General features: G+C 43.8%; 2 protein-coding genes across 3 annotated transcripts in view; both read right to left on the reverse strand.

Annotated features, from left to right (window-relative positions):
* LOC308557263 (TPA-induced transmembrane protein) overlaps positions 1–7729 on the reverse strand; it is a 29728-nt gene extending 21999 nt beyond the window's left edge. Inside the window, exons 1-2 of one of the 2 annotated variants that reach the window (XM_081137562.1) lie at positions 7491–7729; positions 887–1016 (exon numbers count right to left, since the gene is read on the reverse strand). In XM_081137562.1, coding sequence (XP_080993688.1) covers positions 887–1016; positions 7491–7628 — 268 coding nt within the window. In that variant the 5' untranslated portion in view covers positions 7629–7729. The remainder of the gene's footprint in view (positions 1–886; positions 1017–7490) is intronic. The other variant, XM_081137563.1, reaches the window with a different exon arrangement.
* A 4371-nt stretch (positions 7730–12100) lies between these two features.
* Positions 12101–13733, reverse strand: part of TMPRSS7 (transmembrane serine protease 7) — a 35968-nt gene continuing 34335 nt past the window's right edge. Inside the window, exon 18 of the mRNA XM_081138312.1 lies at positions 12101–12376. Within this exon, the coding sequence (XP_080994438.1) occupies positions 12206–12376 (171 nt within the window). The 3' untranslated portion in view covers positions 12101–12205. The remainder of the gene's footprint in view (positions 12377–13733) is intronic.

A 13733-nucleotide genomic window follows, 5' to 3' on the forward strand; every position in this document is an offset into this window, starting at 1 on the left:
ATAAAAAATTAATTAATCAATTAATATGGATGAGTTTTATGAGCAATTTAACATGTATTTTTTATATTCATAATAAATAATTTAAAAATGAGAAAATGTATGTAAAATGTACAGTTAACATCATGTAAGGTTTTGTTTTGTCCATACAGTCAGCATAAATACAATAAAGTTATTTCCAAAATAAGTCTGAATAATGACAGCTTACAGGCGCACCTTTCTGTAAAGTTTTTTAAACTTTCAAATACATTATTTTATATGATAATCATATGCCAGGTATATAAGATAAAGTAAGAATTTTTACTAAAGAAATTATAAGAAAAAAGTCAAAAAAGCAGGTCTAGAGATACAAAAAAATATAAAGTAGTGTTTAAAATAGGTTAAAAATTTGCCCAGCCGGGCGTGGCTCGGTGGTTGAGCATCTGCCTAGGATCCAGAAGATCATGGTTCAATTCCCGGTCAGGACATATGCCGGGTTGCGGGCTCGATCCCCGGTCAGGGGCGTGCAGGAGGCAGCCAATCCATGACTCTCTCATCATTGATGTTTCTATCTCTCTCCCTCTTCCTTCCTCTCTCTGAAATCAATAAAGATATATTTTTTAAAATAAATAAATAAAATAAAACAGGTAAAAAATTCAAGAAATCTTCAAGATCCAACAGGTAGAATTTAAAGTAAAGTGGTTTCCATACTACTTCCAGAGCTTATAAAACAAACAACAAATAAGAATCATGTATTTCTCCCACCCATGTAACATATTCCAAACCAGTTTTAAATTCAAATTATAAATAATGAAATAGCAGTAAGTCCATATACCATTTCAGCGTAAGTCATAAGCATTAAACAGTTTTGTTACAATGCATCAATATAATCATGTATCAGCCCTCTTACCTCCAAAAAGACATAAGCTTATGATGATCACTACGAAGAAACCTAGAAAAATGGAGGTGATGGCCATCCATAGTTTACATTTTCCAAACAAGGTGTTATTACAGGAGCTCCAAGGGCTCTTCTGGTCAGCCTGGAAAGCAGAGGGAGACTGTGAGGCTGTCGTTTGGTTTCAACAAGCATGTTTCAGTACTTAGCATGGGATGGTGATACAGAAGTGAAGGCAGCAGGGTTCTGGCCTCAAGGGGCTACGTTCTACTGAGTCAAGTTTACAAAGGGGTAGAAGGGAACTTCACAGAAGAGTTAGCAAGAAATGTGCTGGGGGGTGGTCTGAGGTGGGGAAACAGGAGGATTTTGAAGGATTGACAGGGAAAAGTATTCCAAACCCAGGAAAGAGCATCCTTGGTGTTGGTGTTGATTTATAATAGAAGAGGCCAAGAGCCTTATCTGATTGAGTGATGGGTTTCAGGGGCAAGTAATGAGAGGTAAGGTTAGAAAGAGTGACAGGTTAGAGCATATTTGAGAGAGTTCTGAGTGCTGCCAGAGCAGTTTGGACTTAATTGGTGTTTACTGGGGACCTGTTGAAGGTTCTGGAACACAGAAGCTGAATGAAAGGTTTAAAGAAAGGTGATGTGTAGTTCAGAGTGGACATACCAAGAAAAAGCTAAAAGGCTACTGCTGTGACCCAGACTCTATGTAATAAGAGTCTGGGAAGGGAAATGAGGGGAAGGATGGGAGTGACACCAGGAAACAGGCTGTAATGGGCATAGTGAGGCACAGTGTAGGGTCAAGTAAAATAACTACAGCCAACGCTAGTTCACGTCATCCTAACAGCCCTGCAAGGGAGCCTTTAGCCTTTTAAAAGATGCAATTCCGAGAGACTGTCCAGGACTAATCCCTGCTGCGTGTCACTGCACAGCTGGCTGGGCTCCCTTTTGTCTACAGCCTCCCTGTGTCACTGTGCGGAGCTCCAGGTTCTGAACGAGCCCGGCTGCTATGGGGCTGCCTCCATTCCCAGCACTGCCACTGGCCCTAACAGGTTCCATGACTTCCCTACTTCCCACTGGGCCATTAGCTAATTCCCATATGGACACCATGGAAAACAGTGGAATATGATGGGGGAAAAGTGTGTTTCTGTATCAGAGTCCCACTTACTCCACTTAAAGCCAGGGTAACCATCAGCAAGCTACTAAAACTCCAAGCCTCAAAGTCCTCCATTGTAAAACAAATTATAATCTAGCTCACAGGGATGTTGTAAAAACTGGAGATCATGCACATGAAACACTTGCTAAACAAACATTAGGACCTGAACAAATGGGAGCAATCATGACTGAGTGTTCACCTGCCCCATGAGCAGCAGCAAGGCGCATCTGGGAGCTCACTCTCGAACTGACAGACACCTTGTTCACTTCCTCCCCCATTGTGATTTTGGTGGTAGCCATCAGAAAAGAAAACTGTTTGTCTACCTTAGGACTACAGTTCAAACTTTCTCAATGAATGGTTCCCAAGCCTGGCTGCATATCAGAATCACCTGAGGAGGAATTTAAACTACACAGGCCTAGGCCCTACCTGGACCTAGAGGACCAAGATGTAAGGAGGTGAGGGAAGGCCCCAGCTTATAATTTTAAACTTCCCAAAGTGAACCAATTGTTTTGCCAGGATCAAGACCTCTGGTCTGGAGCCTCCTCACTCCTGGAGGGCCAGGCCAAATCTCTTTATTCATGGAGGCCTCCCCACCACCACACCCATGGAGAGGGGTCTTAGTCCATGAGCTGTCCACACAGCTCACCTGCCACTGCCTTGTCTGGTTTCAAGTTCAAATATAAACAGATACTGGCCTTATCTTCCCAGGTAAAGCGAAACCACATCTCGAGAAGGGTGGTTCTTTTTCCCCATTCTTATATCCCACTCTTATGGCTCATACAGGTAACAGGCACTTATTAACATGTTGCTGAGTTCCAGAGGGCTCCAAAAGTTTCCAGAATGTACCTTGAGAAATTCTAGAGTGGAGGACACACTTTGCAGCATCCAAGTGCACTCCATGCTGGCTCTTTAGATCGGGATGAGAGAGCAATAGAGGCCCTGGGACTTTCTGAACAGAGGAAAACCCTCTTGGGGTGTTTCTGACGTCCAGGAACAAAGCCACCTCTCACCTGCACCCAAAGACAGAGAACTGCTTCAAAGCCACCAAAGGCGAGGGCTCAATAAGCCACGTAGGGGGGAAATGTCCCAGTGAGAGGAGCCTTTAACTTTTCAGGAGACAGAAACATATCTTCCTATTTATAGAGCTACCGAGACATGTGCCATTTTAGTCCCGATACAAGAGGCAACCGGGACCATAAAGAGGAGTACAGAATGGTCTCGAGCCTCAAGTGAGTCACAGAGTGAGCGCCAGTGCACCTTTTTGATTTCTTGTGCCTTCACTTCCACTGTCCCTTAGAGGTGACAAACCTAGAACTCTGGTGGTTTGAGACCACAACTCTGTGGGGGAAGTCAGCTCAGAATTACACAGCTGTCACGGAGACACAGGAAATGCCTCTTCCGTCCAGCCCAAAGCTGCCGTCCCACAGCCTGGCCCCCCCCCCCCGTCTGTCATCATCCTAAGGCAGAGACTACCTCGCGTAATTAATCTTCACAGGCTTTAAGTCACTATAAAATGGTCCGTCAGCCACTCCCAACCCGACACTGGAGTACAGCGCTCTCGGCTCTCTGCGCACTAGAACCAACCCAAGAATCAGTATTTTCCAGAAGAGTCCCCAGGAGGGCCCACGGTGCCCTGAGGGCGGGGGCCCCCAATGCAGCAGGTGTGCACTGCCTGTGCTGAGTCTCCCCTCAAAGCCAGGTCACGAAGACACGCTGCCTCCTTCCCTGGCTTCCTCACCTTCTCTTGCCCAAAGTTTAGGTCATGAGGAGAGGCCACAGGCAGGTTCTTCTGCGAGGAACTTTGGAGATTTTTGCAAACTGAGTCTTATATTCTATGATTGCACTAAACGATTCAAGAATTTGTGGGGCTTTCCTCTGAACGTTCCCCAGACATTCACATCCCTCTTCACAGAAGAGTCTACATACCTGACACAAGGCCCTTGAACAATGGCCAGATTACCTATCTCTTGGGTACAAAAAGCTTTTCTTCTCTTTGGCTGAGTCAGGAACAGATATTACATAGATCTAGGGACATTTTCTTAGCATGTAGGAAAATCTGAACTTTATAATCTTCATTGTGGGATTTAATCCACTTGTTGATCCAAGCACAAAGGAGCCAGTTGATTCTTGTCCTAAATTCTGAACCACTCATTGCAATGGAGCTAATTTTTAGCTAGCCTGTTTGTATAAAGTCTTGCCTGCCTCAAAAGTATCAATGAACTGGATTATTATTATCATAATGATGTTGTCATTCTTTAAAATGTCTCTGGGACTTCTATTTGGAAACAGGTCAGAGCTCACGTAATGAGCCATAAAAGAAAACCAGTCTCATTCTATTACCCACAATTTCCTTTTCATTTCACCCAACCCTATTGCCATGTTTACAGTGCAGGCAGGCTAAGTGAACGTGTATTCCTTTCCCTCCAGCCCCAAACCCAGATCAAGAAAGGGAAATAAGTTCTTTCCACCTCCTTCATGTACTCTCCCAGATTGACCTAGAAAGATACCCATGAGATGGAGCATCTTCTTCCCAAGGATCTAAAACTCTTCCCTACTTCTCACCCATCTGCCCATCTACGTGCAGCTACATCAGTTCAAATATGCAACCCAATTCTTAAATAAACTTCTGTAAGTTTATGAATGAACAGGAATTAGCAATATCTAATTTAAGTAGTTATACATAAATGAGTATAAATTATATATTATACTTATATATTTAAATTATATATTGGTATATATCTAGCTGTATAAAATAAACAAAAACAGCATAGTTTTGAGACCTAAAAAAACCTGAGTTCAAATCTCAGAGCCACCACGGGGTGAACTTGAGTATTCTGGTGACTCCTCTGAGTCTCAGGTTCTTTACTCAGTTCCTTCATCTGTCAAATCAAAATAGATACTGACACTTGCTTCTTACGTTTCTTATGATAATTAATCACATTTATGTATGATAAGTATTTGGCACATGGTAGGTACAAAACATGTGGTTAATAAAATTACATGGACTTAAGTTTACTTTTATTTATTTATTTATTTATTTATTTATTTATTTATTTATTTATTTATTTATTTTTCTATACTCACCAGAGGATATTTTTTCCATTGCTTTTCAGAGAGAGTGGAAGGCGGGGGCGGGGGGGGGACAGAGAGAGAGACATCGATGTGAGAGAGTCATTGATTGGTTGCCTCCTACATGCACCCCAACCAGGGCCGGGGATCAAGCTTGCAACTGAGGTACTGCCCTTGGCTGGAATCGAACCCAAGACCTTTCAGTTTGTGGGCCGAGGCTCTAACCATTGAGAAACCCCAGCTAGGATCAAGTTTACATTTAAAAATTGGAAATCTTAACATACAGTTTAAGGAGATCTACACACAAATTCTTAAGAATCTGAATATTGTGTGACCCAACGCTTTTAAGAACTCTATATTGATTTTTCAATTTAAAATACACTTCAACTTATTCTATAGAACCAAAGAGAAAGATTAACACATTAGATACGAGTTTTTTCTCTTTTTTCCCTTTTTAAAAAGTTTTTCCCATTGAAGCATTTCTAGAATGCCCTCCAAGTGCTCACGTAACACTTCACCTTCAAGCCATTATGTCACTGACCACTCGTTTCCCATTCGATGACCTACAAAGCAAATTCATAAGGAAGTCTAGGATATCTGTACATACTTGACTCAGGAGGAAATAATTAGCACAGCGATTTTCAACTGGTATGCCACAGTAGGCACACTGGTGTGCTGACAGGATTTTTTAAAACATGCAGATATTTGACTGTTTACTTAGGGGCACTGATCTCTTTTCCCTTAGATTGTCAAATTGAAAAAATGACAGCAACCAACACAACAATCGCCATCGGGTGTGTATGAATCAAAATTATACCTTTTTTTGTCAGATTGGCAAAAAATATACTTTTTGGTGTGCCACAGAATTTTAGTAATTAGTTTACGTGTGCCATGAGATGAAAAGGGTTGAAAATCACTGAATTACAACACGAAAGAGCAATCTGTACTAGGTGGGTGCTAAACAATTCTAAAATATTGATACCTTACATGTGTTTGGCATTTTCTTTTACTCCAGTTTTCAACAAGGGACTGCCAGGCCTCATGGAGAAGCCGGGTTAGCCCCATGACATTATCACCACTGGAGAGCTGGGCAAAACAGGCCTGAGCCTTGCCCCAGGACACATCTTTTAGCGGGGAAGCTGTCACCAGAACTCAGATCTTTGGATTCATTCCCAAGCCATGAAGTCTTTGGGTCGTCCTGGATTTAACATGAGGCGAGTGTTCCTAATTCCCATTCATGACACTTCTTTGAAGGACTGGTACAGCAAGCCCACAGTTGTGGCCACTTGCACAAGCATTAGACCATCTTCCTCCAACTTTCATCCTTGGGTGGTGCTCAAATAGAAGGTAACAAATTACTCTCCAGGGTACCTATAGGCAACTATAACAGCAAACTTGACAATATTTCCAGGAATCAGTGTGAAAACAAAAGCAATGCTTTTACCTTCTGAATTTCCTGCTTCTCCCTGAAATCAACAGTGGAGCAGTCAAAGGGGGTGTGTGGAGGTGCAGAGTAGAGATACCAGGATGGAACCATATATATGGAGAGTTCCATACCCAGAAAAACTCCAGCCAGTGTTAGAGGTTAATCACAAGGTACATGGCTGGGAATTCCAAGCCTCTGCTGCTTTACAAGCATCTGATGAGAATGAATAACGCTCCTGTCACTGCCAGGGTTCAATCAGAAAACAGTCCAGCCAAAACATTACCGGGGACTTCCTTGGAGACTGAGATGACGCCGAAGCAAATGACGCGCAGTCTAGCTCTTTGGGACAAAAACTTTTAACTTAATTTCCTTCGGTGAGCAGGGCAAGCTCATCCATACCCCCACCCCCACCCCCAGCCCTTGTTCTCGCTGCTTTTTCCACCATCTCCATCTCTCTTGGGGTGAAATCAAGTGGCCGCATTGAGGAAGGAGAGCAAGTGTGTGTCCAGCGGCTGTGCGCCAGTTTGGGTGCTCGAAGGTGGGCCGTGGGTGAGAGTTAGGGGGACCGTGGAAGCGGCAAGGTAGTAAAGAGGGAACCCAAGAGATTCTGCAGAAAAGGAGAGGACGCCATCTGTCACTCTAGTCCTCTCTCTTTGGGGAGGGGGGGCTAATTTAAAAGTTACAGGACTTTTTTTAAACTCCCTCTTTCTCTGGGGATCCTCTCTCGGAAGAGAGGAGCCACACACACGCCTCCTAGGCAGGATTCTTCCAAGTGTCTTGGGGGGCCGGGGCCTGGGAGGGGGCTGGCAGGGGCCGGGGGCAGGCTCAGGCTGGCGGGCATTCCGGGGGCCGCCCCACCCGAGGGCTTTCCAGCCTGGAGAGGACACTGCGGGGCCAGGCTCGGGCCCCGGCGGGGAGCCCGGATCCCAGCGCGCTGGGGCAGCGCCGCCAGGGCCCGGGAGACCTTACCTGGGCTGCACGGGGCTCTTCCGCCGAAAAAGGGACGACCTGGGCGGCTCGATTGAGAGGCGTCTGCTCGTCCGCCTGCCCCACGAGCACCGAGAGCTCCAGCTCGTCTCCGGGCGACGGGGGCCCGGCCCCTTCCATGGACTGCACCGCAGGACTGAAGTGCCCGCCCGGACGCGGGCGGCGCACACCCAGGGTGCGGAGTCCAGAGCCGGCTCGCGGCGGGCTCGCACCCCACCCCCGAGGGCGGGGCGGGGGGAGAGGGGGAGGGAGAGGGGGGAGGGGGGAGGGAGGGGGAGGAGGAGGGAGAAGGGGAGGAGGGGGGGAGCTCGGGCAGCGGGCGGGGCCGAGGGCTCCGCAGCCCAGCCGCGCGCCTGAGAGCTGTTTTTCTGGTTGGTTCAGGGCGCCGCCTGCCGCCGCCTTCCCGGGTTCCTGCAGATCCAAAGCGGGAGGGCTTGGCTGGCCGGAGGGCTGGGGCACGGGTGACCTGGCAGCGCTGTGCCATGGAAGACAGCTGTCATTCCACCCCCAGAGCTGTCTGTTTCTGGGACTTGACTTAGCTTTCGCTGCCTAGCAAAAAATTCATTCATTTAATCAACAAATATCTGTGAAGCAGCCCTTGCTGCCGGCATCTTCGGTAGGAAGATGAATAGTTATACACACGAACACATCCCTCCCTTTTACAAGCCCAGCGGCAGGCAATGAGACCATGTCAGTGGTGGAGGGGACAGCTGGCTTTGGAGCCAGACCCCCCAAGTTAATCCCTTCTCACAGGGCTCCTGTCTGTGAGACCTTGGGCGTCATCTCTCTGTGCCAGCTTCTTCACCTGGCAAGCTGGCATAACATTAGAACCCATTAATATTGGAGTTGTTGCCAGGGTTCAAAGAGTGAATGTCAGTAAAACATTCAAACAGTGACTGACAGCAAGTATTCATACATAAATATTCTCTGTTACTATCTACCTTTGGGAAGAGGAGCCACAGACACCCCCACCACCATATACACACCCAAGGGAAAATTATTCACGCCCACACACAATCCATAGTCCATAACGTCTGGTTTTGTGAGCTGGAATTATGTTGGCTAAGCTTGGTACGCGTCGATCCTCTGGAGCTGCTGTTCAGAGCAGGTTTGCCTCCCTACTCTCAGCCCTGCCCCAGCGCACACACATATTGAGAGCAGTCTGAGGTGTGGACAGGACACATGTAAATGAGTTCTCCTTCAGAAGATGTTGACCCTGTGTCCAAAAGTCTGGCACCCTCCTTGCCTGCTGTTCAGATGCTGCCTAGATATGGGGTCTCTAGCTGTCTAGTACCTGCTCCCAGATCATGTGGACTCTAGGCTCCATCTGCCTGCTGGATGGAATCCTGCTGAGGGCAGCCACTCGGTTGCTGGCCTGCACTGACTTCTGCTTTCTCTGCTTTCCTCTGTTAGATGTAGACCCTGCAAGAATCTACTACATTCTTAGCTGGGATATTTTTTATGGAGGAACAAGGTTAAAGGAACCAAAAGGGGTGCTGAGGCACCTGAGGACTAGCAACAGAAGGAAGCCATCAGCACTCTGAGACCTACTGGACCACTGAGGAGGGCCCTCCTGATAGGATCTATAGTCAAAAAAAGTTGCAGCCACTGTCAGGACTGCAGCCCAGCAGGGAGGAAAGAGAGTAGGCGTAAATATTCTCACCTCTCTTGCAACTTGCCAGTTTCCTTCCTGAAACTCCTATTAGAAACTGGTAATGGAGGTTGGGCGCCAGCCTCCCGGGGTTGCGAGCAGAGAATGAATCTGGGGTACAAAGAGAGAAGACCCTGAATGTATACCTTTCCCTACAATAGCTGACATCTAGTCTCCCCTCTCAGGCATTGAATAGCCAGTAGACCCCTCTGGCCTGACCAGACTCCTCTTCCTGGCAGGCCTTTCTCTAGCCCATTCTATTTCCACCTTCACTTCTTTGTATATGATGTTTGCTCTGCTTGTTACATTTTCCTCCCACTCCAGCCTACTTTCTGCATTGGCCACACTCATTTATCTTTAAATCCTAGCTGAAACATACTTTTTCCACTAAATCTTCCCTGACTCCCCTCCTCCACCAAAAGTTACCCAGATTCTTCTCTGCTACCAATACTCATTGCACTTGTGCTTAATATGTCACATATTTAGTCCAACTATATATGGTGACAGATGTTACCTAGACTTACTGTGGTGATCCTTTTTTTCAAATATCAACTAATTGTGTTGTACACCTGAGACTAATATAATGTTATATATCAAATATGCCTCAAATTTTTTTTTTTAAAGTGAAATTTGAGCAAAGAGTTAAAGGTGGTAAGGGAAGAAAGAAAGAAAGAAAGAAAGAAAGAAAGAAAGAAAGAAAGAAAGAAAGAAAGAAAGAAAGAAAGAAAGAAAGAAAGAAAGAAGGGAGGGAGGGAGGGAGGGAGGGAGGGAGGGAGGGAGGGAGGGAGGGAGGGAGGGAGGGAGAAAGAAAGAAAGAAAGAAAGAAAGAAAGAAAGAAAGAAAGAAAGAAAGAAAGAAAGAAAGAAAGAAAGAAAGAAAGAAAGAAAGAAAGAAGAAAGGAAGAAAGGAAGAAAGGAAGGAAGGAAGAAAGGAAGGAAGAAAGAGAAAGGTAAGAGAGTTAGCTGTGCAGATTTCAGAAAGAAGAGGGAACCCCAGGACAAAAGATCTGTTACTGGAGCTTGGGTGACTTTTTCTGCCTGAGAACCAAGGAAGAGGCCAGAACAGCTGAAGTAGAATATGAGCAGTAATTATTTTCTTGTCTGTGTTCTTCACTGTTTAAACTTCTGGAGGCATCTGTATTTCCAATACTTAGCTCTGCATCCAGCACAGTGCCTTTGTACATATTGATGAACTCAAATGATATTCTCAGCCATGATGGTTTGCTAGGCCCAGGGCCAGACACTCTGACTAGAAGCACTAAGACCTCTCAGACCCTGACTCCCGTCCTTACCCGAGGCCCAGACAACCTTTCCCGTAGTTCTCTGGTTGATTGCGGGATCTCAGTGGGAGATTCCCTCTGTCATGTCACATGGATCGTAGCTATCTTCCAAGCTATCTTTTCTCCATGAACAAATGCCTACAATCTTCTTCACATCCCCAGGGGATCAAAAAGCTAATGTCTCCTGTCACAAACACACTCTAGACTAGATCTCCTCATGCGTTCTGAGTATTGTAGAGCTAGGTTTATGTAGTCTGTAATCTAGGCTACATTTTCAGAATCCCATACGCCTACCCCCTGTATGTGGTTGACATCCATATGGCAGCACAGGTTTTGAAGACAAGCAAAGTTAGAACTCTCAGAATCTAAATGTTCTTGGATAAGGTGTTTAATGTGAACTTCTTTCCTCATTGTAAAATAATTCCTACCCAGTAGAGGTAGGAGGATTAAAGGAAGCAATTAAATTAAAGCACTTATTACTGTGCCTGACAAAAGCAGAGCCTCAGTAAATATTCCCTTACTTTCCATGACCATAAGTATCTCTGCAACTAATATCCACCCCTGACCTTTAGTCTCCAGCAATAACCCTTTATTAAACATATTTTCTTTCTATATTGATTTGTGTTCCTGTCTTGACATATTTTCTTGATCACCAACACTTGCTAACACCTCCCAATATTACCTGAACCACTTAAATTCTTACTTGCAACCAGTTCCTGATTTCTCGTAGCTGCAATTTTCTTAATCTCCAGACAGCTGACCTAGAATGCAGGTGAGTGTCCCAACCTCTACTTGAGGACTCTTTTCTCATCCTGCTAGTCTGGTAGTATTGTTAAATCTGATTTCTGTGAATGAAAGATTACTCTGAGATCAAGTGTGAAATCCTCTAAATCAGGACAAAATAAATCACTACGATAAGTTGAGCATGTACTATAGGCTTACAACTATGCTAGGTAATATAAGTCCCTGAAAATAAAAATAAAAATTCTTGACAATTGGAATTTTATAAAAGAACCAAAATTCAGATGCTAATATTGCTAAAAAATTTCATTTTCAAAGCAATCATTCAAAAATTCCCTTGCTTTCAACTGCTGACCAAAATTACCACCGTTTCTTTAGATCCCATGTAAGTGCTTTCAATCCAACTACCACGGTGCTTCACTCTATCATTTCAGTGAAAATCACTGTCAGTTCTGTTGGCTCGTTGATTCATTTCTCTGAACATAATATTACCACATGCCATGGCTGAAGAAAGTCTGCTATGATATTGGGATTGAAAAGCAGCAATATTGGTACTTCCTCTGTTGATAAGTGAATTTAGCTTTATTTGCATTTGTGAAGGAGTCATTTTTTGTGTATTTAAATTCATTAGAACACTAAATATCAGGAATGTTTTTTTAATGAAATTTCTTACTTCAATATATCAGATTTGCCCCAAACGTTATAAATAGCTGTACCTTGAATAGGAACATAAAGAATGAATTATCTCAGCACCTTGCCCATTTCTTGTTTTAGAGGCCTAGCATTACCTAATATTTCTCCATTTCTATATCAGTGGCCCTTTGGTATTTGAGAATGAATATGGCTATATCCTTGAGGCAATTTTTTAGGGAATAAAATGCATATCTTTGCTTTTCAATAAATACCAAATGCATGCAATCTGAAGATTGCTCAAGAAAAATAGTGTGTCTTATTTTATTTATAATTACTGCATTCTTTTTAAAATAATATATCACATAAATTACAGTCAAAATCCAACCTGTACTATTACAAAAGAGAAGGGACATATTTATGAATCCAGGAAACAAAATTTGACACCCTCGTGTAAACACCAGGAAAGTTGGGTCTTCCGCAGCCATGTCCCCAGCTAACAATGCCAGTCAAAATCCATTTTCCATCACTTTTTCTTCGACAAGATAGAGGTCCACCCGAATCTCCCTACACAGGAAGAGAATGTATGTATGAAGTACATTTGCCATTAATCTTGTCATTAATGTGTCTAATGGATTGTGTTCAAAACTCCCATTCCCACAGGTTTTTGCTTGATTAATTATTATGCAGTTTGGGCAAGTGTCAAGAAATAATGTGAAACTTCTAATGTCATTTTAGAATTATTTTTCTTATAATCAAAATTCTGTATTCATTGCAAGAAATTTGATTGTTTAGGCCAAGAGTGACATTAGAATATTTTTGCACAGGAAACAACTCTCACATACCCCCAGACAAATAATAAACCTCAATAGTAGTAATAATAATGATAATAGCTAATATTTAATGTGAGCTATGTGCTAAGCACTGTTTGGGGTCATTTAATCTTCACAATAACCTTCTGAGGCATTGGTTACCTGGATGGTTGACCTCTACCGCTGGGCCATGCACCGTCAGTGGTTGGCTCATGGTCCCAAGGGAGAAAGTAGAAGAGACCCTGCTTAGTTAGCCAGGTCCAATGCAGCAACCTTAAAAATCTCTGGCCGGCAGCTGTCACAGACAAATCACCCTCACTTGACAGTCCCTTCTGATACCTCAACTCCACAAAGCAAAGGCCGAAAAAATTCAAAGTTTAAAATAATTCTTGCAGTATTCATCATTTAAATGATAATATCTAGATTTATATCTTCTCATTTTGGAAGATAAGAAAAGCTATGACGTACTCAGAGGCAAAGATAAAAAAGCATTTTAAATTTGCCCTTGTATCCCATCCCCACAATTCTAAACCTGATTTAGATAAATTCTGACTAGCAGAGTCAGGTTGTTTTTTTAATTGTTGCCACACCAACTCTGCTAAGTCTAATTTAACCTGTAAACCCTGGTGGCTGGGTGGAACAGGCCTATATAATTGACTAGCAGCAGCAAGCTCCAAGAACACAGTAATTTCAGCATTAGAGAAATAAGGGCTCCAATCCCAGGCCAGGTATTTACTGACTAACTGTGTGACCTTGAGTGATTTATTTACCCTCCCTGTGCCCCAGTTTCCTCTTCTGTAAAATGAGGATAAAAGATTTATTTGAATTAATCTATATAAAGGGCTTAGCACAATGCTTGCCACAAAATAGGAGCTCAGAAGATAGAAATTACTAGTATGGTGAGTTTTTATGGCACGGTGGTTGAGGTTGTGGAAAGATGTGGGAACAGCTCCCACTGTCCTTCTCATTCTCTAAACCACTTGTTCACTTCTTGGAAATCTTTTAGATAACTGCATAGATTAGAATCTGAGGCTCAGAGCATTGTCCCCCCAAAAGTGACCTCCAACTTTACCACTGTCAAGAAGTGACAGAGGCATACCAAATATCCTTTG

Source organism: Miniopterus schreibersii (genome assembly GCF_964146895.1).
Source record: "Miniopterus schreibersii genome assembly, chromosome: 5".
Taxonomy (NCBI): domain Eukaryota; kingdom Metazoa; phylum Chordata; class Mammalia; order Chiroptera; family Miniopteridae; genus Miniopterus; species Miniopterus schreibersii.